Source organism: Aotus nancymaae, unplaced genomic scaffold (assembly GCF_030222135.1).
Source record: "Aotus nancymaae isolate 86718 unplaced genomic scaffold, 86718_ANA_hifiasm-v0.15.2.pri h1tg000007l, whole genome shotgun sequence".
Classification (NCBI taxonomy): domain Eukaryota; kingdom Metazoa; phylum Chordata; class Mammalia; order Primates; family Aotidae; genus Aotus; species Aotus nancymaae.
Genome location: NW_026988418.1, coordinates 6,861,616 through 6,888,422, shown reverse-complemented (window position 1 = coordinate 6,888,422; position 26,807 = coordinate 6,861,616). Strand labels below are relative to the sequence as shown.

General features: G+C 48.2%; 2 protein-coding genes across 6 annotated transcripts; both read left to right on the top strand.

Annotated features, from left to right (window-relative positions):
- Nucleotides 1-35: 35 nt before the first annotated feature.
- Nucleotides 36-5,871, top strand: MED8 (mediator complex subunit 8). Its single transcript, XM_012434691.2, has 7 exons — nt 36-80; nt 1,413-1,531; nt 2,146-2,290; nt 2,785-2,925; nt 3,113-3,194; nt 3,558-3,806; nt 4,682-5,871. The coding sequence occupies exons 1-7, from the start codon at nt 75-77 to the stop codon at nt 4,744-4,746; spliced, it is 807 nt and encodes a 268-aa protein (XP_012290114.1). The 5' UTR covers nt 36-74; the 3' UTR covers nt 4,747-5,871.
- On the top strand, nt 3,829-26,690 carry ELOVL1 (ELOVL fatty acid elongase 1). 5 transcript variants are annotated; one of them, XM_012434689.3, is made up of 8 exons: nt 3,829-4,742; nt 24,463-24,522; nt 24,708-24,898; nt 25,076-25,156; nt 25,290-25,346; nt 25,436-25,541; nt 25,624-25,760; nt 25,943-26,690. In XM_012434689.3, the coding sequence occupies exons 2-8, from the start codon at nt 24,477-24,479 to the stop codon at nt 26,162-26,164; spliced, it is 840 nt and encodes a 279-aa protein (XP_012290112.1). In that variant the 5' UTR covers nt 3,829-4,742; nt 24,463-24,476; the 3' UTR covers nt 26,165-26,690. The 5 variants fall into 5 exon arrangements, with proteins under 5 accessions (XP_012290112.1, XP_012290110.1, XP_012290113.1 ...); XM_012434687.3 differs by lacking the exon at nt 3,829-4,742 and adding an exon at nt 22,030-22,136; XM_012434690.3 differs by lacking the exon at nt 3,829-4,742 and adding an exon at nt 22,295-22,565.
- Nucleotides 26,691-26,807: the final 117 nt, after the last annotated feature.

The following is a 26,807-nucleotide window of genomic DNA, read 5'->3' as shown; positions in this document are numbered from 1 at the left end:
GAAGCCTTCTCAGAGGCGTTTCATCAAACGGAAAACCGGAAGTGGAAATCGTAGCAGCCGCCTCGGCCGCCGCAATGCAGGTGAGAGCCAGGTTGGGCCTATTCGCGGCTGGCCAGCTTCATGTACAGGGACCGAGAGTGGGCTGACTAAGGAGAATGAAGAGTTGGGACTGAGAAGAGAGGGCAGCACCTGCGGCTGATAAGGAAACGTGGGTTGCGGGGCGAGGCTAATTGGAGAGGGAGCGGCGCAGTTGAGAGGTGGGGGTGGAGCTCGCCTGACAGGAGATGGTCGGGCAAAATCCAGAGGGGGGAGGCAGCACCTATTTGCTTGGCGTGGGAAAGGATTAGGTTGTATTACGGGGAGGCTGAGATGCAGTCCAAGGAAGACGGCTCAAGAAGGTGGTGGGCTGGCTCAGGCCTTGTCCTAGGCTGCTGGATGGAGGCGGTTGGATGCCCATATAGCAGGGGATCTAACTGGAGAGAAGCCCAAGCAGTGAGGGAATTGTGGGCCGCGGTGACCGAAAGCTAAGCAGTTTATAATCCGAGGCCACGGTGGAACCCAGGATCAAGTTCCTGTCAGGCACTTTAGCAGGTTTGCAAGACAGTTTTGCATCACTCTTCCCAGCCTGTGCCCTGCAGTTGTTAAGGGTGAAGAAATGGAGTAAAACAGGAGACCACCGATGGGAAGGAAATGCTTTACAGACCCCCAGTATTTTAATTTGTTTGTCCAGTGCTTAGGAGCATGTGTGGTTTTTGTTTTTCATTTGTCAGTTTCTTGCAGCCGGTTGTCTCTAAATGTTAATGGGTTGACTGAGCTTGTGAAAGAGGCACGGGAATATTGACACAGAGACAAATGAGTGCACATTAATTCAGCAAGGAGAAGGCTGAAATGTAAAATGCTGAGAGCAGATGGAAAGGTGGAGTGATTGGTGGGGGGAGGAAAAGGGGAGAGCAGGGCTGGTATTCAGAGAAGTCTTCCTGAGTAGGCCGATTTCGCAGAGACTGACAAGACAGCCAGGTTCACAGATGCTAGGACGGAGGAAGCTGGAGTACATGTGCTACAAAGGTGCACATGAGATAATGATCTGGCATTAGGGTCTCTCAAAAATGTCTCAGTGAGGGAGAGTAGGGTGTACCTAATACAGAGAAAAACCAGGCATAGATTAGGAGGAGATGGGAAAAAGGAATCAGTTGGTGGGAGGACTTGGGGTCAGGCAAACAGGTTGAAAGGTCTCAGGGCTGATGCTGTCTGTAACTCAAATACCAAAGATAGAAAATAACCTGCCTATCCTATGCCAGTGAGCTCCTGTGTTATCTGACTGTTGTTGCACACCATCTCCTTGGCTTTTCAGCCCCTCTTTCTATGTGTCATACTCATTTATCTGGGTAACCAACCTGTTCCTATTGGTGCAGAGGGAGGAGAAGCAGCTTGAGGCATCATTAGATGCACTGCTGAGTCAAGTGGCTGATCTGAAGAACTCATTGGGGAGTTTCATTTACAAGTTGGAGAACGAGTATGACCGGCTGACCTGGTAAGAATTGCCAGGGCAAGCTAGGGAGGGCTTATGGGTGGGGGGGGGCCTAGCCTCCCAATGAATAGGACATTTCTAATGATGTAACCATTTATCAGTTTGCAAACATCTTTTGATTTGGAAAGAGCTGGGTTTCCTAACATTTAGCAAGTGGCTTCCATGGCAAGGAAGTAGAGAAATGCTCAGTTTCTTAACCCAAGCTCTTTCTAGCTTTCAATTCTTACCCTTTGACTTTTCTGGTGAAGAAGGCCTCCCACTATAGCTCTATTCATGCTGGATCTCTTGCCACAGATGTGGCTGAGTCCTTTAGATCCAACCTACTCTGAAGTGTGGATCCTATTTCCAGGCTAGAAAGAAGGCTTTTTGCCACTGTTCCTCACCCCATTCAAACAATGAACTGCCTTTTTTCTGCATCTGTGTCATAATCTGAAAGGTTATCCATCCTTCATAGCCCTATCATCCCTGTTAGTCTTTTCCCATTTAGGCTAGTCATAGGGCTATGAGACTTTTGGGGATGAATATGAGTGTTCCTAGCCTGAAGAAACTAGGACTATTTTACTAAGAACCATCCAGGGAAGGGGTGGGACATTCTGACACTTTCTTACCACCACCAGGCCCTCTGTCCTGGACAGCTTTGCCTTGCTTTCTGGACAGTTAAACACTCTGAACAAGGTCTTGAAGCATGAAAAAACACCGCTGTTCCGTAACCAGGTCATCATCCCTCTGGTATTGTCTCCAGACCGAGATGAAGATCTCATGGTAAGAGGAGCAAAAGAATACAACTTGGGAAATTAAGGGGTTTTTTTAGACTTCTTTAGTATTTAGGGAAATTACTTGCTGGGAGCCTAGAAATAATTTTGGAGGCCTTGCTTTTTGTTCTGCTGAAGGTGGGAGAGCCACTCCCAAATAGTCATAATCTGAGGGGTATGTCACCAAGGCCAATACCTTTCTTCTCCAATGTCTATCTCAAGCCACAAAGTCTATCCTTTTGTGACTTTGTCTATTCCAGTATTTGAAACATGGCAGACAGTTGATAGTTTAATTCGCCCCTAGGTCTGGTAGAGATAAGGATGTGAGAAGACAAAAAATGAAGGATGGAATAAAGGAGAGTGTGTCCTAGGAAGCTAGATATTATGTCTCAGGTTGTATTTTCCTTGAAAATGCACTGTTTGCCTGTGCATGGAACCGTATATCAGGCCAGATAGAATCTTCTTGGAGTGCATAGTAGGATCAATAAAATCTGTGTGTTACAGCGGCAGACTGAAGGACGGGTGCCCGTTTTCAGCCATGAGGTAGTCCCGGACCATCTGAGAACCAAGCCTGACCCTGAGGTGGAAGAGCAGGAGAAGCAACTGACAACAGATGCTGCCCGCATTGGTGCAGATGCAGCCCAGGTCGGACTGAGTCACTGCCTTGCTGCCCCATCCCCATTCCATCATGAGAAGCTAGGCATTACCATTCCTGTCTAGTAGGGATGCATAGTTGGTTGTACCTAAGTTGCTTCTGGCAGAGCACAAGGAGTAAATTTCTCCATATCTTTTCCTACTTACCCTAATCTCTGCACAAAATTGTGTGTTACAGAAGCAGATCCAGAGCTTGAATAAAATGTGTTCAAACCTTCTGGAGAAAATCAGCAAAGAGGAGCGAGAATCAGAGAGTGGAGGTATGGTGGGACTGGTGGCAAAACAGAGAAGGAGAGGTGTATAAGATCACTGGAATAGGAATGGTGATTTTGGGAGTAGTAAAGTCAGGACTCAAGAGTGAACTGCTTAGGAAGGGATTTGCATCCATTCTGTTAGCCTTTTGTATTTAAGGCCAGCCCTGAAGTAGGTGGAGGAAATGGGAAAAATAAGAAGAAAGAATTCTGAAATAGGCTTGGGGGTCCTCTGGCTCTTTTTCTGGGCTGTGAGGGAGTCTAGATGCTGCTGAATTCAGAACTCCAAACCCTGGCACTCATACTGGTCTTTCAGCTGCCAGGTTCAGTCCTGCATCAGAGGCTCAGGATCCTCACTTACTTTTTCTTCAGGTCTCCGTCCGAACAAGCAGACCTTTAACCCTACAGACACTAATGCATTGGTGGCAGCTGTTGCCTTTGGGAAAGGACTGTCTAATTGGAGACCTTCAGGCAGCAGTGGTCCTGGCCAGCCAGGCCAGCCAGGATCTGGGACAATCCTTGCAGGAACCTCAGGATTACAGCAGGTGCAGATGGCAGGAGCTCCAAACCAGCAGCAGCCAATGCTCAGTGGGGTACAAATGGCTCCAGCAGGTCAACCAGGTAAGGTGGCAGGCATTGAAATGAGGCTGACTTTGAGCAGGGGAGTGGGAATAAGCTAGATTATCTGGGCCTCCAGCATCTCTAGACCTAGAAGTTTTCTCCATTTCTCCTTTGTACTGTGACCCAGGATATAATTTTCAGAAGTAAAAATCTCATCTAAGACTCTGCAACAGGCACCAGAGAATGAGGAAGAACTTTGAGTAACAGAAACTGCTCTCATCTCTCATCCCCATCTCACATCTCTGTGTCAACTATCCTTCTGTCCCATTTATTCTGATATTAGATGTGTTGTCAGTGTCTCTTCTTAGGTAGAGAAATCAGTGGTCAGATCTTAATCGAGACCATTTGGTAGGTGCCTCAGGAATTGACAAGCAGGCCAGCTTCCCAGTCCTACATGTATTCTTTTCTCTGTATCCTGCCTCTCATGCTCTTGGCTGCCTGCCTTCTCTCCTACTCATTTTTAGAACAATCTAGATGCAGGCAGCTAGAAGAGTTATTTCCTCCAGGCTGTCTAGGAAAAGGGACAATTAAAACAAAGAGATTCTGCAGTTCTTACAATATAAAAAAGAAAAACAATGAGAGAACATGGTACTCTTTTTACCTGTGACATTAAATGGGGGTCACACAGGTTTAGCTATCTTTTCTAGGAGTGGATGAGCAGACTGTTCTCCCATATCACTTCTTTCCTCCTGGACACCTTCAGGGAGAGAGCTGGGTAAAGAACCATACCTCTGAACTCTGCCAGACAGGGTCAGATGCCACAGAGGTTCTGGGATAATAGAGGAGGTGACAGAAGGAACCTGAGATTACCACATTTCTGATTTGTCGTGAACGTCTTACCTTGCTTGAGATGTCTTTTTTCATGTTTCTTTCAGGGAAAATGCCAAGTGGAATAAAAACCAACATCAAGTCGGCTTCAATGCATCCCTACCAGCGGTGAGTGTGGCTGGCAACCTCGACTCCCTGGTGCTCTTTGCAGAGTTGGGCAGTGAAATTACCTTTTGCTCAAGGCTCACCTAGATGGGTACAATAAAAAGAACATGAGCTTTCAGCAACAGACAAATCCCACCTCCACCACTGACTAGCTGTGTGACCTTGGACAAGTGACCTAATTTTTCTGAGCTTGTTTTCTCATTTGTAAATGGTGATAATACCTACCTCATAGGGTTGTTGTGAGGATTAAAATGAGGAAATGAATGTGAAGCGCTTAGCACAGTATATGAAATAATGGGTATTCAATAAATGATAGTTTCTATAGATACTTCTCACCACCACCCTCCATAGTCCTTGATCCAGAACTTACCCTGATCTGTTACTGCCTCATGTCAATGGTGAACTGATGGACACAAGATCAAATAAGGCTATGCTTATTTTGTGCTGCCAGAAACTGTAGCAACCTCTGTTTTCTTAGAGGCACACTGTCTTTGCAAGCCCTCCTGCCTGGGTTTCATCCCGGCTATCCCTCTAAGGTGCAGGTGAAGAAGCTTCTGGGCCAGGGGGAAAAAAAATGCCCCATCTACAGCTCTGGTGAAGCTTGGGCCTGCTCTTCTTTCTATCCTCTGAGAAGCCAACAAACACAGCTCTTACCTGGCAAATAGTCACAAAGTCCTCTATCCTTTACCCCACCCTGTACACATGAGGCCTTCTCAGGAAGTGACTCTGCCAGGCAGAACTATGTGGGAAAGCATTTTTCCTTAGCACATGAAAAAGCCCCTTCCCCTAGACTCATGGTTCTTATTTCGGAGGGAGAAGAGAATTGCACTTCACACTGCCATCAGGGTTTAGCTGACCTCAAAATAGTGCCCAGTTCCTTGACTCTGGCCAGGATGGCTTTCCTTCATTTTCCTAAGCCTGTGGCCCAAATGGTGGACCAGATTGATGGTGGGAAGGGGGGCAACCCCCAGTAACTTTGCCTACTTTTATAAAGTTGAATGAAGTGAATTTGGACAGTTAGGCTAACCTGCCTTTCTTAGTACTGCTTTGTCAGCATGGGCAGGGGTTGAGTCAGCAGAAGTGGACCAAAGGTTTCCTCTGAATAAAGTTATTTAAATTGATGTTCACTGGCTCAGGGTTGTCTGACAGTAATTTATGAGAGCACTACATAGGGATCAGAGGCAATTTCAAGAGTGCTGCAAGGCAGTTCTAATTTGTTCTCCATAAAAAAGTTTCCGTATCTTTAATTAGCTTTGATCTGAAAATCCTGCAACTTCCCTCCTGCTCATACCTTCCAGCTGCCTTTTTTCTGTTCTCTTCCATCACACACTGGTACTTTGGCATTTGTTCAGTGCCAAATGAAGTTCTGCCAGGCTGTGGCAGCAAAGGACTAGAAAAGTGGTCCCAGATGTCAACATCTGTTACTATTCCATCAAGACAAGGAACGGTATCCACATAGCTCACTGACCACAATACATAGCAGCTGGGGAGTCCGGTCATCAGCTCTGAGGCAATGCCAGACCTTTCCCCCACTTAAACTGTTCTGCCTCATCAGCCCGCTCAGGTGTTCTTTATCTTCTCACCTCTTCCCTTCCCACTGGAAATGTCAGAGCTAACTGGCATATTGGGTAGAGTTTGAGCTGTGCTTCTCTGAAACCCCTGGAGCATCTTTTTTGTGACTATTGTCCTTTACTCCACCAAAAGATTCCCTCCTATTGAATGGCACCAACCCCAAGTTTTTCTGTGTCCCAGGCTAATACTGACTTCATTTCCACCATACTATTAAAATGGATTCCTTGTTATCCAAGAATGGAAATGTCCTCTTGCCCCAACAGGAACCTATGCAGGATGTCACCTACATCTTGTGACCCTAAGCAAACACTCCTTCCTCTAGAGGGACTTCTCTACATTCATCGCTGCAGGAGCACATGCTCTCATTTTTATCCCCCAATCCTCAAAAAAATTGTCTGGGATACACCTCATTAGTGTCTCCTACTTTGGGGTCTGTACAGCCTGGTAAATGCCTCAATAGGGTATGTATGTATCTCCCACCCCTAACACACTCATTCCCTCAGGAGGGAATACATACAGAATTTCCTTTGAAGAAGGGAGCATGACCTACTTACTGGCTCAGATTTAGGATTTACAAAATGTGACTGTTGGCCTACTCTGGTAACATTCCTGTTTTTGACTGCTCTGTTTTGCTTGGAGATCATGCTTTCTCCTACTCTTGGGTCCCCTGGAGAAAGAGATTAGGCCATTATCTCCTAGGTTTGTGTGTAGGATGGAGAAAGAAGCAGCAGCTGTGAAACATCAAGAACTTAAAACAGCTCAGAGTTCATCCTGCTGAAGGTGGAAGCTTATCCAATCAATGTCAGCATAAAGCCCATTGCCTAGGACCTCTCCCTCTCCAGCTCTGCCCTGAGCCTGGGATTCAGTCATTGCTGAATCTCTCTTTTGCTCATTGTGCTAATCACCCGATTCTGTTCCCCTTCTGGTGTCTATTGCTGCCCTACTTAGCTGGTGCACTTCACTCAACCCTGTCGTTTTTTTGGGAAACAGCCAAGATAGATAGGTTGTAGCCAAGTGTTCCTTACAACTCCATAATGGGTCCCAGCATTAGGATTGACCTGGAGGGGGTGTAATTGCCTACCTCCTGTCGTGCTGCCGCAGAGAAGAAGCTGAACTCTGCAGGAATGCCCCAGTGCAAGGCTGGTCCCTTTTCCCACCCGCTTCACACCTCCCCCAGGCAGCTGGAAACAACCTCTCCCTTTGTCTGAGCTTCTTGTACAGAATAATCCTCCTTATGGACAATGTATTCTCTGTGCCCTGTGGACACAGGAGCTGTGTAAGCTGATCCCAGCACCAGGCAGGACGGAGGCTGAGTCCGTCCAAACGCCCACCCTGGGTCAGCTCCTGGTTACTGTCCAGATGAACTATGCAGGGGTGTACATTCTCTTCCATCTGCCTTTCCTATCTACTCCAGAATTGGGGGAATGGCCTACTGAAGTTTAGCATTGGGCCAGGAGTAGGAACAGGGGCTATGGTCCTTTTCTGTTCAGTCTTGAGGGTTCACAGTGCCTATCTATGGAGGCTCGATAGGGCCCTTGCCTGGAAACAAACACATGAGGATTAACCCTTGGAAAGGCCTTGCCACTGTGCAGATGGGGCTTTCTAACTGGAACAGAAGGCAAACTCCAGCCTATCTTAGGGGACCATGGGGCCCCATCACTTCAGCATGTGTTTTGTCCCCCAGGGCAAAGTTCCTTTCTTCTTCCCTTTAACTTCTCTCTCTTGTTTTTGAGCTCCCATGTGTCACTGAGGCAGCTCTTGGGTTCCTGTTGCAGTCTCTCAATGAGTCACATGCCATTTGGGCATGGCAGCTTCCCTAAGTACATTGTGGACAAGGCACCTCACTTCCCTGAGCCTCAGTTTTCTCACTTGGTGATCCCAGTGATTTTAGGTCTAAAATCTGTGGCAGTGATTTTCAAACCCATTTATCCCCAGGCATTTTGTTTTGTTTTGTTTTCCTTGGTGCATAACTGTTATACAAATAGGCCAATTTTTTCCTAGGTCAGCCCTCAACTCCCTCAGATTCCTATAAACTATGCCTCAGATTCCCTCTCTGTCACCTAAAACTTAACATACCAACATCCTTCTAGACAACAACCTTGAAACTGTTTTCTAAAACATTTTTCTCTAAGATTCATCAAAGAGATGGTAAGTTACCACAAAGTTATCAGAAGTTACAATTTTGACATATGTTGTGTGTTAGAAGTCACCTTCACACTCTCAGATATCTCTCTCCCTGGGCAAGATAAATGTAAAGACTCCTCCAGCATAGGTGACAAATTATATTTTTCCTTTCCTACTGAATCAAATATAAAGTGCCGTGAGATGCTCGCTTTCCTGTGTTTTCTCTGCCATTCTACTGCCTTTCCTAATTCTCACCCTGATTTCCCCAGTTTGTGGTCATTTTGATTCTTTATCTTTTCTTGCCCACATTCCCCATGTAGACATCCTTTGTTCTTTTTTTTTTTTTTTTTTTTTGGTTGAGACAGAGTCTAACTCTGTCACCCAGGCTTGAGTGCAGTGGCACGATCACAGCTCACTGTGATCGTGCCACTCAAGTGATCCTCCCACCTCTCAGCCTCCTGGGTAGCTGGGACCACAGGCATGTGCCACCATGCCCAGCTAATTTTTAAATTATTATTATTATTATTTTGCAAGCAAAGGTAGTTTTATTCCTTCCTTCTCAATCCGTATATGTTTAATTTTCTTATCTTGTTTTATTGCACTAGCTAGGACTTCCAGTGCAATGTTGGAAAGCAAGGATGATTGGGGATATCCTTGCTTCTTTTTAAATCTTAGTGGGAAAGCTTCTAGTTTCTCCCCTTTAAGTATGATGTTAGCTGTAGGGGTTTTTTTTATTGCATTTTAGGTTTGGGGGTACATGTGAAGAACATGCAAGATTGTTGTATAGGTACACACATGGCAGCGTGATTTGCTGCCTTCCTCCCCTTCACCTATATCTGGCATTTCTCCCCATGCTATCTCTCCCCAACTCCCCAACCCCCGCTGTCCCTCCCCTATTTCCCCCCAACAGACCCCAGTGTGTGATGCTCCCCTCCCCGTGTCCATGTGTTCTCATTGTTCAACACCCGCCTATGAGTGAGAACATGTGGTAATTGATTTTCTGTTCTGTTAGTTTGCTGAGAATGGTGGTTTCCAGGTTCATCCATGTCCCTACAAAGGACACGAACTCATCGTTTTTGATGGCTGCGGGAGTGTAAATTAGTTCAACCATTGTGGAAGACAGTGTGGCGATTCTTCAAGGACCTAGAAATAGAAATTCCATTTGACCCAGCAATCCCATTACTGGGTATATATCCAAAGGATTATAAATCATTCTACTATAAGGACACATGCACATGAATGTTCATTGCAGCACTGTTTACAATAGCAAAGACCTGGAACCAACCCAAATGCCCATCGATGATAGACTGGACAGGGAAAATGTGGCACATATACACCATGGAATATTATGCAGCCATCAAATTATTATTATTTTTAATAGAGATGGGGTCTCTATGTTGCCCAGGCTGGTCTCAGTCCTCCCACCTCTGCCTCCCAAAGTGCTAGGTGTGACCCACCACACCCAGCCTATCCTTCGTAGCCCATTTTCTCTGGCCTACATTTCATGGCCCTAGATAGTGCCATTTTAGTGTCTCTTCCATGTTAAAAGATCCTTCTTGACCCTACATCCCCTCACTCTGACTGATTCACAGCCATGCTCTTTAAATAAAGTGCCTAGAGTCACTGTTTCTTGTTTTACCTCCCATTCACTTTTCAGCCCCTGTGTTTGGGCTTCTACTTCCACCGTTCCTCAGAAACTCAGAGATCACTGCTGACCTAATGGCTACATTCAGAGTTTTTTCAATCCTCAGTATATTAATGTATCTGCAGCATTTAACAATGCTGATCATTTCCTTTAGTCTCTTTCTCCCCCATGGTTTCTATAGCACATGCTCTTCTTGTTCATTCCCCTCTCTAGCCATTCCTTCTCTGCAGCTTTTGGACTTTTATACTTCTGCCTGCTTCTTAAATGTTATTCTCTAGGACTTGTCCTTAACTCTCTTTTCTTTTTATTCTACCTGCTTTCTCTGTGACCACCACTTTTATGTACATAACATAAGCAAGTTTTATTTTCAGCTCAGAACTCTTTGCTTTGCTGCAGATTCCTGGTGGATATCTCTACCTATATGATCCACAGCTGCTCGAATGTCCAAATCCAGTCATTCTAGCCTACACACCTGTTTCTTTTCTAAGCCAGGAATATAGGAACCATTCAAAACTATTCTCCCTCTGAGCCCCCAGCCCCCTCAGAGGTACCTAATCAGATTAGAGTACCTAATCAGGTACTAAATCCTACCAATTTTGTCTTCCCAGCATCCATCCACCCTTTCCTACAGTTTAGGCTCTGGGCCTTTCTCACTGAAAATATTGTTCAGACTCTGTATCTCCAGTCTTGCCTACTCTAATGCATCTTCCAAAAGGCTATAGATAGCTCTTTCTAAACTGCAGATCTGATCACATTACTCCCTGATTAAAATCCTTTTGATAGTTTACTCTCCATGTAGGGGTGGGTGTGCCAGGCATACTGAAAATCACAAGATAAAATCATCCTGGAATGTTCATTTTACTTAAGGGTAATTTAAAACAGAAAATACACATTTAGCATGCATTATTATTATTTTATTATTCCCACTGTGTCACCCAGGCTAGAGTGCAGTGGTGCAATCTTGGCTCATTGCAACCTCCACCTCCCAGGCTCAAGTGATCCTCCCACCTCAGCCTCCCAAGTAGCTGGGACTACAGGCATTTGCCACCATACCTGACTGATTTTTGTATTTATGATAGAGACAGGTATATGGACTACATACCTGGTGGGTGGGTTGGTAGGGGTGGGTGTGCCAGGCATACTGAAAATCACAAGATAAAATCCTCCTGGAATGTTCATTTAACTTAAGGGTAATTTAAAACAGAGAATACACATTTAGCATGCATTTATTATTATTCTATTATTTCAAGATACGGTCTTACTGTGTCACCCAGGTTAGAGTGCAGTGGTATGATCTTGGCTAACTGCAACCTCCACCTCCTAGGCTCAAGTGATCCTCCCACCTCAGCCTCCCAAGTAGCTGGGACTACAGGTGCATGCCACCATACCTGGCTAATTTTTGTATTTTTGGTAGAGACGGGGTTTCGCCACATTGCCCAGGCTACTCTCAAACTCCTGAACTCAAGTGATCTTCCTGCCTCAGCGTCCCAAAGTGCTGGGATTATAGCCATGAGCCACCATGCCCAGCCAGCATGCATGCATTATTAAGAGAAAATAGACTCCAAAGAATTCCTACTAGTCTGAATAGCTTCAGACTAAGCCACTAGATTCCCTAGGGATATTTATTTACTCTTTTTGGCCATTACATTTACTTCATTGGAAAAGTTTTAAAAAATAGCTCGAATTTTCTGGAAATGCAAGTAAGATTCTGTATGATATAGCCCCCTGCCACCTTCTTCTGACTTACTGTCATGCCGCCCACTTAATTCCCAAGCCATCCACATTGCTTGCAGTTTCCTGAATGTGACAGCTCTTTCAAACCTCCATTCCTTTATTCCCACTGTTCCCTCTGCATGGAACACTTTGCCCTATCATTCTGTCTGATGAATACTCAATCATGTTTCAAAATTCAGCTCACAAATCACCTCGCTCTGGCCAGGGCAGTGGCTCACGCCTGTCATCCCAGCACTTTGGGAGGCTGAGGTATGAGGACTGTGTGAGCCCAGGAGTTCAAGACCAGCCTGGGCAGCACAGGAAGACACTGTCTCTACTAAAAAAATTAGCCAGGTGTGGTGGCACACACTTGTGGTCCCAGCCACTTGGGAGGCTGAGATGAGAGGATTGCTTGGGCCTGGGAGGTCGAGGCTGCAGTAAGCTGGGATTGTGCCACTGCACTCCAGCCTGGGCAACAGAGCCAGACCCTGTCTCACACACACACACACACACACACACACACACACACACACACACACACACACACAAAGTCATCCCTATGTGAAGTTTTTCAGTAACCCACAACTCAGCACCACTCCCATAACTCAACATTCCTCCCACCAGGAAGGATCAATTATATCTCTTAGGCTCCACATTTGCACCTTGTACAAACTTATTCTAGCTCCTGGTGCACTTTATTGTCTCCCAGGTTCAAGCATCCTGAACTTTGAATCCCAGCTCTTCCACCTGAGAGCTGAGTGATCTTAGGCAAGATGATGTGTGTCCTTGGCATACTACAGCATCTAGCCCATCATAAACACTATAAATGGTGGTGCCACTATTATTATTACTATTATGATTTCTTTGTCTTTGGAGAGGTAGTATAAAATAACATTTTGGTTTAAAAAGCAGGTTCTCGTGCCAGACTGCCCCATTTCAAATCTTAGCTGTGTTACTTACCAGCTGTGTGGCCTTGGGCAAGTTAATTCACTTCTCTATGCCTTTGTTTCCTTATTCCTGGGGTTGATAATAATGGCTATTTCATAGGGTTGCTGTGAGGTTTAAATGGGTTAATACATGTAAATAGTGTTTAAGAGAATGCTGACAATAGTGAAGCTCAATGCATATTATGTATCCATAGGGTAACATCTGGAAACCTGTTCTCAGTAATTTTTGCCTGAATAAACGATTGACCAATTCCTCTAAGAGGTCATAACCTCTCTTTCCCTTTGCAGCTCCCCTGTGCTCATGTCTCAGGAGCTTAGCCTCAGGAGACACTTTTTGTGCACATTTCATCCCCCATGGTATCTCCCTGGTAACATGCAGAGTCGACAGGCACCGAGCATTTTTATATTGGATTACCTGACATGATAAGTCAATTTCAAATCTAGTTTTGTGAATTTTATTTCTCCCACCTAGTTGTTGCCTATATTCTTTCATTAAGAAATTATATCCTTTTGACTTGAGGCCAGAAGACAAGCCCCCTCACCTGAAATATTCTTTTTCATGCCTTCTAAACTGTATCTCTTCCTTGTCTAAACCAGCCAAAGACTCAGTTCCATAGTCTTCCTACATTCTGTCCCTAAAGGGGACCCTTCATCACTCATCGCTTTCTCTGTGCAGTTGTGATGAATTCTTGCCTCACTTGTCTGTGCTTGCTGGGTCGGGGCTCAGTTCTTCATGGGTGGCTGTGTATGATTCACTGGGTATCAAAACCAGAGCTCTTTGGTGCCATGCTTGCCTCTCTTCCCATCACACTCACCACCAGTCCTTCAGACCTTGTTTTGTCATGGCATACTCCATGATTCTTGCCACTTTGCCATAAGTGCTCGCAGCTGTAACATAGGAAGTAGCTGGGGGTCAGGTTGCCTCACACCTTCATGGCTTACACATGCTCTCTGCCCTACAGAGAATGTCCTTTCTTTTTCCTGCTCCAACCCCCTTATTCACCTGATAAACAATTCATCCTTCCAGTTCAAATGTCACCTACTCCTGTGAAGTCTTTACTACCTCCTCCCTATACACTTGACCATTCTTAAACTGTACCCCTCCTGTGCCCTGTACACAACTCCATTCTAGCACCCATAGTTCTATTGCAGTGTATTTATTTTCAAGTTCATAACCTGTTTTGGACACTTATCCATTGTATGGCCGTATAAAGTTACTTCACTTTCAAGAACCTCAGTTTCCACCTCTATAGAATGGGATTATAGTACCAACTTCAAAGAGCACCTTCAACAAAACATACATAAAAGTTAAAAATTTAAATCTTTAAATAGCTCTTAATTTTCTACCAGATAAAGTCCAAGCTTCTTAAAAAGGCCCTTCAGGCAAATAGTCAACACTCAAGTGGTAACTGTTATTCTCTTCTGCTCTCTCCTGAGCAATCTCGTTTTTATGTGGTGGTCTACTAGACTGTTTTGACTGCAAGACATTACAATTAAACTGGTTTAATCGAAAAAAAGGAAAACCAATGTGTATTTAGGTTATGTGGCTGGCTCTAGGTGGGCTCAGAGGCTCAAATGTCTGGACTCTGTCTCTTCATTTCTCTACTTTACATTATTAGAGCTCATCTCATGCAAGAGCTCTGGTTTTGCTTGGATTATGTGCCATTAGGAGTTTGGACTGGGAGGAAGTGGGGGAGAATACCAGCATTAATGAGCCAATGGGGTAGGGAATTCCTCAAAGGAAATGAAAGCAGGGGATGGAAAGTTTCTGAGTACAGCCAAAAGTAGAGCTACCATATTCCAGTCCACTTTGTGTGGTTTCACCTCAATATAGAGAATCCTTAGATTTTTTTTTCTCAAGCTCTGTCCTTTCTCCTGAATGCACAGTATTGTGTTTTAGATTGCTTGTTGAATGGGCCATCTCACCTCAAATTTAGGATGTCCCAAACAGCATTAATTTTCTCCATCCTGCTCTACCTGAGTTATCCAGCTGAACACCTGCTGTCAGTTCTGGGTCCTCTTTCTGCTGTATCCCCTTTTCTTCCTTCTCACTGCCATTCTTATAGGTCAGTCCTTTTTCGTGTCACCCCCAGACCTCTGAGCTGGCTCTCAGCTGTTATCCCTCCCTTCTTCTGCTCTCCTCTTGATAATATACTTTACTGTTGCCAAGTTTGTCTTTTTTTCCTTTTCTTTCTTTTCTTTCTTTCTTTCTTTTGTTCCTTTCTTTCTTTCTTCTTTCTTTCTCAGTCTTGCTCTGTTGGCCAGGCTGGAGTGCAGTGGTACAATCTTGGCTCACTGCAACCTCCACCTCCTGGGTTCAAGCAATTATCCTGCCTCAGCTTCCCAAGTAGCTGGGACTACAGGCACATGCCACCATGCCCGCCTAATTTTATATTTTTCATAGAGATGGGGTTTCACCATGTTGGTACAGGCTGGTCTCGAACTCCTGACCTCAAGTGATCCGCCCTCTTTGGCCTCCCAAAGTGCTGGGATTACAGGTGTGAGCCACTGCGCCCGGCCCTAAGTTTGTCTTTTTAAAGCACAATGGGGATCATATCAGTCTGACACTTAAAATCTTCAGAGACATCCCAATATAAAGTAAATTCCTCATTTTTTAAAATTCAAAATATTTGATGATCTGAGGCCAACCTATTCATTAACCTTCTATTATATGAAGGCCTTTCATTAGCCATATCCTTTAGCCCAAAGGTCTCCAACCCCTGGGCCATGGACCAGTATTGGTCTGTGGCCTGTTAGGAACCGGCCTGCACAGCAGAAGGTGCATGGTGGGCAAGTGAGCAAGCATTGCCACCTGAGCTCTGCCTCCTGTCAGTTCAGCAGCAACATTAGATTCTCATAGGGGCAGGAACCCTACTGTGAACTATGCACGCAAGAGATCTAGGTTGTGAACTCCTTATGAGAATCTAATGAATGCCTGATGATCTGAGGAGCAACGGTTTCCTCCTGAAACCATCCCCCTGTCCCTTGCTCCTCATGCCACCTCCCCAACCCCCATCCTTGGAAAAATTGTCCTCCACAAAACAAAACTGGTCCCTTGTACCAAAAAGTTTGGGGACCACTGCTTTAGCCAGACAGAATCCCTCACAGTTCTCTACCTGTCCTGTGCTTTCCTACATCCGTTCCTTTGTCTATGCCTTTTCCTCAGCCTGAAACGCTTGTGTTGATTTCGTCTTACCCAGTCTGTGACCTTGAGCAAAGCCTTCAACCTCTGATTCCAGTTTTTTATCTATTAAGAGGTGATCATAGTACTTACCTTACAGGGTGGAAACATTTGAACATATGGAAAGCAGCTGGCTTCATCCTTGCCAGAAAAAGTACTAATAGAATAATATGCTTCTCATTCCTCTCTTGGTCATTCTCACGTGTCTTCTGGATCTTGCTAACTCTCTTTCCTCCATCCTGATAGCATCCCTGGTTTACCCCCTAACAAAAAGCCTCTTTTTTTCTCTCCAGAGCTCTTCCTGCAGGTTCTATCACACCACTCTCCCCCTTCCGGAGTTTCTGTTGTTCAGTTCAATGAACAGTGAATGATACCCATAGTATGTAGACACTGGTTACCCACTGATGGATCAGACGTTGGCCCTGACCTTTCAGGGGTCCAGGCCAACCCTCAAGTTCCAGGAGGTACAAGGAATGTTGGCATGCAGTCTCTCCCTCCTGTCAGCCCGATGTCTTTCCAGCCCTGGTTCTTTCAGCCAAGGTCCAAGCCTGCTTAGGAAGAGATATCAGCTAGCTGGCTGGGGCCCAGGGACATGCAGAATTATTAACTGGCAAACCCTTTGCCCTCATCTTTGCTCTCCCGTCCTCATGGGCTAACCCTCCTGTCAGCTCCTCTGTGTGGGTATTGTGTAGGAAGTACCCTTTATCCTCTACAGGATGGAGAATGGAGAAGCTTGACACAGCCTCCAGGAGGCTGCTTCCATCTCCACCTGCCAGTTCTTTGGCCCCTCAATCTGACCTTCAGTTCCTGTTCATAGCTGATACCTCTCTCTCTCTCTCCCATTGTCTTTTCCCTCGACTATTCCACTCATTCACTCATAAACATGCAGGCATACTTTTTTCCATTTTTTTCCTCATTGCCATTTCTGCTTCTCTGATCCTACCTCCATTTAATATTTGTGTTGAAACATATAAAGGAAGCCTCAAACAATCATGGGAATGGAGTTCATACAGATAGTGGTTTTGGAGAAACAACATCAATGGTTTATCTTCTTGAGAAAGAGGATGGAGACGGGCCCTTTGAGGAACAGTGAGTGAGGAGTGAGTCAGACAGGGTGGGACCCGGGGGAATTTGCCACCTCATTTCCCATTAGTCAGGAAGGCTCCATGAAGGAGATGGAATTTTTGTTGCTGAGCTGGGTTTCCTTTCCCCACTACACCTGGCCTTCATCCTTATCAAACCTATGAGCTCCTTGACCCCTTCAGTTTCTCCAGTTTATCAGTGTATCCTTGGCTTAGTTTTGTCTACACAGCCTTCGCTGAACCCTCTTCCCAGCAAGGCCTTCCATCTGGCTTCCCTGCAGATCCCAAACAGTCCTATTTCCGCTCTCCTGACTCCCACTCACTTAGCTCTGCTGGAGAACATCACGCAGCCTTCTAAACTGGTATACTCCTCATGGTCTCCCACCCAGTGGGGTCTTCCAGTCCGTTCACCAAGCTTTCGCAGCACTCCATCATCAGGTACTCCAGACTGTACCACTTCCCTATAATTCCTTATCCTACTGCCTACCCATCCCCCATGTTCAGCAAATACCTGACATCCGACTAAAGGAAAAATTAGACTCATTTAGACAAAACTCTTTCAATTTTCTCCCATTTCCCTGATGAACTTACTCTATTTCCATTCTCCTTAGCCAGAGACTAGTCTTGTTATGTGTATACTGGATCCTACTATCTCTCTCCACACAGCATTTAAACATGCTTTGGCCTCTTCCCATTAAGAACAACCATCTAGCATCAGTCTGGAGGTGAGAGCCAGGCACTGATATTTTAAAAGCTCCCCAGTTGATTCTAGTTAGTTACAGCCAGGGCTGAAAAACATAAACAGAATAAAATCCTGTCTTCTTACTGTGGCATACAAGGCTCTTCATAAACTGACTCATGCCTACCTTTCCTGCCCTTCCCATATGCCCTCTGAACTGGAGTCATACCAAACTACCAGCGTTCCCCAAACCTGTAACATCTCTTGCTTCCATGCCTTCACATACATGCTTCCCTCTGCTTAGAATGCCTTTCCCTGCTTTCTAGAAAGTGTCCTTTTTTTTTTTTTGAGATGGAGTCTCACTCTTGTCGCCCAGGCTGCAGTGCAGTGGTGCAATCTTGGCTCACTACAACCTCCGCCTCCTGCATTCAAGCGATTCTCCTGCCTCAACCTCCCGAGTAGCTGGAATTACAGGCGCCCGTCACCACGCCTGTTTAATTTTTTGTGTATTTTTTAGTAGAGAAGGGGTTTCACCATGTTGGTCAGTCTGGTCTCAGGTGATCCACCTGCCTCGGCCTCCCAAAGTGCTGGGATTACAGGTGTGAGCCACCACTCCCAGCCTAGAAAGTATTCTTTAATGTTCAACTTAAGTGTCATTTTTGTGTCACCTTCAAGAATTAGCCTCCACACTGGGTTAAGGTGCCCCCGCACCCCAGTGCTTTCATAACCCTCTGGGTTTATCTCTATGGGAACACTCACCATATATAATTGCTCATCTACATGTCTGACTTTTCCATCAGACCGAGTGTTTTGCAGGAACCCCAGGGCCATGAAGATGCAATTTGGTAGGATTTGGGGATAAGTGGCCTATATTAGATATTTGAGGATGCTCTCTCCCATCCATTCACTGTTTGCCAAACCGAACAAAATAAACTCAGGAAGTGGGAGAGGGGTGTGAAAGAACCTGGGACAAGAGCTGAACAACTGTCTTTGAGCATGTTCATTCATGTAGTCAGTCCGCATTTATTGAAGGCCTGCTATGGTCATTTACCAACGTGATCCAGGTAAATAAATACGCAGTTGAAGTTTCCCGTCACTATTGTGTTTGGCCTCAGGGACAGTTTCATTATCTATAATGGTCTGCTTTGTCTCTAATGCACTCTTATGATGGACATTTAACCCAAAATCTCTCAATAGTGCTCTCACAACAGTGGTCTGCACACAATAACTGTTTAGGAAATATTGTTAAAAGAATGCTCGTGAATCTACATATAAGTATATACCTTCAAAATATACTTCAATAAGTATATATTGGGCACTTTCCCACCTTGTCCATTAAATGTTGAGACAGAAACAGTGCTAAGCACTTTACATGGGTTATCTCCTTCAGTCTTCACAGCAATCCTATGAGATAGGTACTGTTTTTGTTCCCATTTTATAGAGGTTCAGCAACTTACATAAGGTCACACAGGTACTAATTGCAACATTTAAACTCAAGCCTTTGGAATCAGGTGTGAACCCAAAGTCACTAGGGTATACCTGGCACACAGGCTTTCAGTAAATATTTATGGACTCAGTGAACAGGGAAATGGAAAGGCTTTTGAATTCTTATTGTCCTCTCCACTTGACTCTGAGTCCGTTGGCCTCTCTTCCTTTCTCACATCATCCCATTCACACTAACATTCACTCAACAAACATGGAGGATCAACTGAGTGCCAGACAATGGGCCTGATGCTGGAGATACAGAGATGACAAAACCTGGTCCTGGCTAAGAGGAGCTTATAGTTTTGGGATTCGAATATGCAGATAATTACATCTGTGAGAGCAAGAGGAGGGAGTGATTTACTGCCTAGGTGACTTGACTGTTCCTTGCGCTGAGCTGGGGGCAAAACTTGAGGGTTGAGACAGGTATGAAAGATGCTGACATCCTCAGGGAATGGTTAAAGCACCGGTGGGGCCTAGGAGAGTTGTCACAGGTAGAATGAGAGGACTAGGCAGGGACCAGATCAGGTAGGACCTTAGTGTACAGTGCTAAGTTAAAAGTTGGAGCTTTTTAAATAGTGAACTCTTCTGCCATTTCCTTTCAAAGATGGGTACTAATGGGCTGGGTCATATCTGTACTTTGGCTCAGACCTCTTACCTAAGCTCTAGGACTAAACTTCCACATAGCTATATCCCACCATTTGTGGAGTCATTTATTTATTTATTATTTATTGAGATGAGGTCTCTATCATTCAGACTGGAGTGCAGTGGCGCAATCTTGGCTCACTGCAACTTCCGCCTCCTGGGCTCAAGTCATCCTCCCACCTCAGCCTCCCATGTAGCTGGAACTATAGGCGTGTACCACCATGCCCAGATAATTTTTTGTAATTATTATTATTTTTTGAGATGGAGTCTTTCTGTCACCCACACTGGACTGCAGTAGTGTGATCTCGGCTCACTACAACCTCCGCCTCCTGGGTTCAAGCCTCCCCAGTAGCTGGGATTACAGGTACCTGCCATCATGCCCGGCTAATTTTTGTATTTTTGTAGAGATGGGGTTTTACCATGTTGGCCAGGCTGGTCTTGAACCCCTGGCCTCAGGTGATCTGCCCACCTCAGCCTCCCAAAGTGCCAGGATTACAGGCATGAGCCACCACACCCAGCCAATTTTTTGCATTTTTTGTAGAGACAGGGTCTCACCAAGTTGCCCAGGCTCGAAGTTGTTAGCTCAAGCAATCTGCTTGCTTTGGCCTCCCAAAGTCCTGGGATTACAGGTGTGAACCACTATGCCCAGCCTGTCCCACCATTTGTGAACATCTTATTCTCTCAACCACCAAGTATTCCAAATTCCTTATTCTTTTTTTCTTTTTTTGACACGGAGTTTCGCTCTGTTGCCCAGGCTGGAGTGCGATGGCTCGATCTTGGCTCACTGCAACCTCCGCCTCCCAGGTTCAAGTGATTCTTCTGCCTCCGCCTCCTGAGTACCTGGGATTACAGGCGTGCACCACCACACCCAGCTAATTTTTGTATTTTCAGTAGAGATGGGGTTTTGCCATGTTGGCCAGGCTGGTCTCAAACTCTTGACCTCAGGCGATCTGCCCACCTTGGCCTCCCAAAGTGCTGGGATTATAGGCCTGAGCCATCACGCCTGGTCAATTCTTTTTTTAAAAAATGTGTTTATTTTCCTTGCAGAGCAGGGCTGCCCCATAGGCAGTGTGCCCAGAGTAGCCCAAATTTCCTAATTCTGTCCACTTTTACACCAACCAATCCTACAAGCAGTTATTCAATTGTGTGCTCCTGTTCCAGGGGCCGTTGGAGGTAGAAATTCCATTTCACTAAAACCTAGTCCGTCCTTTGCCCCCACTAGTTGAGTCCAGTTAGTGAGTGTGGAGGTGGGGGCTGGGGTGTGTGGAATAGATAACTAAATATATAGAGCCAGTCCAGCTGTCTGGAGGAAAGCTCCACATTGTCCACCTCCTCCAATCCCATCAGTTTCCAGACCTTCTTTGGTCAGGCTGGCGTTCTCACCTGGTCTCCTTCCTGTGCCCTCCTCACACTGGCTGCCAGAGTGAAGTGATTCAGATAGACTGCAAGCCCCGTGAGTGCAGAGACGGTGGGTGGTCCATAAACGTCTGATGAATTAATGATACAAGCCTGATTATAGTCTTCTCAAAAATCTTTACTGTTTATCCTCTGCTTCTAGAATAAAAATCAAATCGCCCCATTTGGCCTTCAGGACCTACTACATTCAGCCACAGTCAGCCTCATGTCCCTTTTTTCCTTTCACTACCTCGAAGGCCAGTTTGGCCGGTGATTCACTATGCTTGCCCCGGGCCACTTGTATCCTCCCACTTCCATTCCGGGCTGCCCTCGAAAGCGGATCCTAACGCTTAGGGCTCCTCCAAGTGTACAGGCTCGTGAGGCTCTCTCCCGCTCAGACCTCCTGCCACCCCAGTCTGCCCTCAGCACACGCAGTGTGCTCCATCCCGCCGCTCTGCGCTCACCCTGCAGGAGAGGGAGCTCTTTGAGGGCAAGGCCGAACCCTCCCCGCGAGCCCTAAGCCTGGCCTGCCGCACACAGATGTGCGGTCCTGCTGGGGAGCAGTCACCCGGGGACAAGCCCGGGCTCCGGGGTTCACGTCGGGAAGAAGCGGCGTGCTCCGGAGGCGGCCAGGCCGCAGCCACCGACCAGGGCGGGCCCGGGCGGCGAGGGAAGGGGTTGGGAGCCCGGGCCGCGGCGCTTCCTGCGGGGACCCGGCGGCCCGCCCCTGCCCCCGCCCCGGCCGAGCCTGCGCTGCCGGCCTCCGGCCCCGCCGGCCGCCCAATCAGCGGGCGCCCCCGCCCCTCCCCCTCTGGTGACAGAAAGTCGGCCCAGCAGATGAGGAAGTGGCAGGCAGGCAGGCTGGCCCTGGGGACTTCTCTCTGGCCCTGTTCCCTCCGAGCCCTCCGCCGTTGCCCGCCTGGCCCCTACGGGTGAGTCTGGACCTTCCACCGGCTCTCCACGTGCCGGCGCCCCCTGCCTGGCCAGCCCGGCCCAGCCCGGCTCAGCCCTGCCCTGCCCTGCCCAGGCTGTGGGCGAGGCTGTTCCCGCGGCCGGTGGGTGGGAGGTCCCAGCTCCCTGGGGCCGGGCCTCGCCAGCACCCTCCCTCCCCCACACCCGCATCCCTGACCACCATTTGCTTACACCAGGCCTTCCTCCACCACTCCTGCTTTTGCCCCTCTCCTTCCTTCTCTTCCCTCCCTTCCCCCGCTCCCTTAACTTTGCCAGGCTCCTGTTCCCTTCCATCCATCTTAAAGGAAGGAAGGGACGGGCTGAGTTCTCCCACGAGGGACACACCCAGATTTTCCTGCAACTTGGGGAGAGGTCGTCCCAGGAGCCTTGGGTCCCTCCTGGCCTGCCGGGTGTGTGGGTTGATCTTGGGGGCTGGTGGTTGAGAGATAACAGGCTGGCCGGCTCCCTTGTGTCAGGGAGGGACCTGTGTTGGCGCCCTCGCCTCCGCCTGGGCCCTGCCAGGGATGGGCGGCCAGCAAGCTGGAGGGTGGGGGAGCAAGTGAGAAGGGGATCCGAGCGAGACCAGGCAGCGCGCACACGTGTGTGAGTTTCCCCGCGGGGGAGCCCGTGCGTGTGCCTGGGAGGCGGCCGAGCTACATGAGGGCCAGGAGCCACGCGTGTCAGCCCACGGAGGTGTTGGGTGGTGTGTCAGGCAGGTGATGAGTGTGCCAGCCCTCAGCGTGGCGCCTTGGCCATTGGGGGTGGAGAGGTGGGTGAGGGGCGGTGTGGACCGCAGGCTTGGGGCCTGACCACAGTGGGCCTAAGTGGGCCTCCTGGAGGTGTGGGAGAGTAGCTGTGAGGGGTGTGCGAGGTGGGAGATGTCAGAGGTGTGCCTCTTCACTCGCACCTGCACAGGTGCTTCTCTGGAAGCAGGGAGCCTGGGGCACCTGCTGCCCTGTGCCCTGCTCTGTTCCAAGAATGCCTTGTCCCTCAGGGACTGTGTCCGTACCAGGCTCTCCTGGATCTGGCCAGAGGTGTTTGTGTCCCTGGGAGCCTTCCCCCGACATTCCTTCAGGCCCTGAGGGGGAGGGGGCCTAGCTTATCAGGACCCCTCCCTGAGGGAGGGGAAGATTCCTGCGACCTCCCCCACTCCTCCACCTCCTCACATGCCACTGGCTTCCCTGCCCCTCCCAGGAAGGAAAGAGTGCTTGTACCCATTCTGAAATAGGACAAACTGAGAAGTTATGGCTGGCTTAGGAGAGGATGCTGGGTGTGGATTTTCAGCAGTGCTTTGGGCCAGGGATGGGGCTGGGGATGGGGCTGGGGCTGGGGCTGGGGCTGGGGTCGGAGGAGGTTTCTGGCTCAGAACCTAGGACCTTAGCTCATCGGGCTGGTCCCAGGTGGGTGGGTGGTGAGTCTGGGGCTTTACTTGGCTTTCCCAATCCTGGTGGGTCCTGCTCCCCCAGGCACTGACCTGTGGCCTGGACCCACCCTTCACCCCATGCGCAGTACAGCGGGGGCGGGCGGAGGGCGGGGCTGCTGCCAGATCTAGTCAGACAGGTGGAGCTGCCGGGGCAGGAGTCTCAAAGAGCCAGGCTCCAGGAGAGGAAGGGCTCTGCCAGAGGAGAGAGGAGAGCGCCGGAGAGGAGAGGCTGGAGGTGAGAGCCCCGGGAACGCAGAGGAGAAACGTAGGGAGATGAGTGTCCCAGCAGGGGCAAGAAGGAATCCCAGGATAAGGTTCTGGAAGGGACACAGAGGCCCAGGGAGGTGAGATTCCTGGCAGGGACAGGAGGGATCCTGGGGAGAAGAGAGTCCCGGGAAAGGTCCATAGGGACAGGAAGAGGAGAGGGCAGGAAAGGAGAGATTGAAGGGGAGAAATCCCTGGAGAGAAGAAAGACCCAGAGCTGGAGAGGTAAGGATCTTGGGTGAGGAGGGGAGACGGAGTTCATTCTGAAGATGAGCTCCCTGTTGGTGAGGAGGTAAGACTCTCCAGTAAGAAACCTGGAATTGAGAGTTCTCTTACAGAGGAAGAGGGAAAAGGAGGCCAGGAAGTAAAATTGTGGAGAGGAGAGCAGAGTAAGGTGTGGAGAGGAAGGGTGGAACAGCCCTTCCCAGGCAGGCAGGATGTGTGGGGAGCAGATGCCTCCACCAAACTGCCTCCTCCCCCTAGTCCCCAGTAATTCCTTCCTTTCACTATTCTGTCCTTTCTGCAATGAGGCACTGGCAGTTGTCTGGTTCTGTGTCATCTCTGTGGGATGGGGGTGTGCAGTGGACTCTGTTTGACATTCACCCTCTGTACCTCCCCAGAGTCCTTAGCCAGGATGGAGGCTGTCGTGAACTTGTACCAGGAGATGATGAAGCATGCAGGTAAGACGCTGTCTACTAGCCCTTTCCTTCCTTCTTTCTCGGGACCCCTGAATCTAGGGCTGTCTTCTAATGGAGAGTTCCTATGAACCCCTTGACCCTTTGTGACCTGACCTCATGTCTGTAGACCTAATGAAGACCCTTTGAACCCTGTGACCCTTCCTAACTCCTTGGACCCTTATTCGTAGATCCTCGGATCCAGGGCTACCCTCTGATGGGGTCCCCGCTGCTAATGACCTCCATCCTCCTGACCTACGTGTACTTCGTTCTCTCACTTGGGCCTCGCATCATGGCTAATCGGAAGCCCTTCCAGCTCCGTGGCTTCATGATTGTCTACAATTTCTCACTGGTGGCACTCTCCCTCTACATTGTCTATGAGGTGGGCCCCTGGGATGCCGGACTTTAATTTCTGTCAGCAGGATAAGGAGCAGGCCATAGAGCCAGAGCATGGCATTTCTCCTTTCCAGAGAGGTTCAGATCCATGTCCTCAGCTAGTGAAGGGGAGGGATGGCTGGGAAGGGAGAACTCTGGTGGTCTAATCCACACCCCTTCCTAGTTCCTGATGTCGGGCTGGCTGAGCACCTATACCTGGCGCTGTGACCCTGTGGACTATTCCAACAGCCCTGAGGCACTTAGGGTAAGTAGGGGCTGGGGCTAGGTCATAAGCAACCTGGTAGATAGGACCAGTTTGGGACCTGTGCTCAAGGCCCAGTTTAGGCAGGCTCTTAGAAGAGTGTATGAGGTCCTAAGGCTGTCCCAACTTCTTGCAGATGGTTCGAGTGGCCTGGCTCTTCCTCTTCTCCAAGTTCATTGAGCTGATGGACACAGTGAGTAGTTATATGAGATGTGAGAACTTGTGGGGAGAATGAGGTGGAGAGGCCAGGTTCTGAAACCCCTTCCCTCACTCTTCTCTTAGGTGATCTTTATTCTCCGAAAGAAAGACGGGCAGGTGACCTTCCTACATGTCTTCCATCACTCTGTGCTTCCCTGGAGCTGGTGGTGGGGGATAAAGATTGCCCCAGGTGAGTGGAGAAGGCCACTATGGGAAGAGGGTGGGCACCAGAGGCTGGACTCTGCTGATGCTGTCTTATTGTCCACTCACAGGAGGAATGGGCTCTTTCCATGCCATGATAAACTCTTCTGTGCATGTCATAATGTACCTGTACTACGGATTGTCTGCCCTTGGCCCTGTGGCTCAACCCTACCTTTGGTGGAAAAAGCATATGACAGCCATCCAGCTGGTGAGGGGCTTGGCCTGACCTACCTATAACCATCCCCCCACATTCCTAGCCTGGATCCTGCCTTTATGCAGTCTCTCACCTTCGACCCCATCTCTCCCTACTCAACGTTTATCTCTTTCTCTACCCCCTCTTCCCCTCTAGTCCTCACTGTTCCCTCTGACCCTGGCCTTTCTCTGTCCTAGATCCAGTTTGTCCTGGTCTCACTGCACATCTCCCAGTACTACTTTATGTCCAGCTGTAACTACCAGTACCCAGTCATAATTCACCTTATCTGGATGTATGGCACCATCTTCTTCGTGCTGTTCTCCAACTTCTGGTATCACTCTTACACCAAGGGCAAGCGGCTGCCCCGTGCACTTCAGCAAAATGGAGCTCCAGATATTGCCAAGGTCAAGGCCAACTGAGAAGCACTGCCTAGATAGGCACACACCTAAGTGCCTCAGGACTGCACCTTGGGCAGTGTCCATCAGTGCCCTCTCCACCTACACCTGTGACCAAGGCTTATGTGGTCAGGACTGAGCAGGGGACTGGCCCTCCCCTCCCCACAGCTGGTCTACAGGGACCACTGCTTCCGTTCCTCACCTACTTCCCCTGGCCAGCTCCAGGGATGTGGCCTCATTGCTGTCTGCCACTCCAGAGCTGGGGGCTAAAAGGGCTGGACAGTTACTTCCCCCTCCCTGCCTTAACTTGGGAGAGGAGCACTCAGGGCTGGCCCCACGAGGATCTCGTGGCCTTTTTCCTCACACTGAAGAGGTCAGCAATAACCTGTCACTGTGGACCCAGTCTCCTTCCTCCACCCCACACACTGAAGCAGTAGCTTCTGGGCCAAAGGTCAGGGTGGGCGGGGGCCTGGGAATACAGCCTGTAGAGGCTGCTTACTCACTTGTCTTAATTAAAAGTGACAGAGGAAACCACGGAGGCTGTGTGTATACATATGTGAATGGAGGAGGTGGGGAAACACAACACCCTTGACCCTGTTCATAAACACGAGGGATAGATGGTCAAGTCTCCCAGCGGACATATGTAGCTATCTGATCCCAGTAGAGT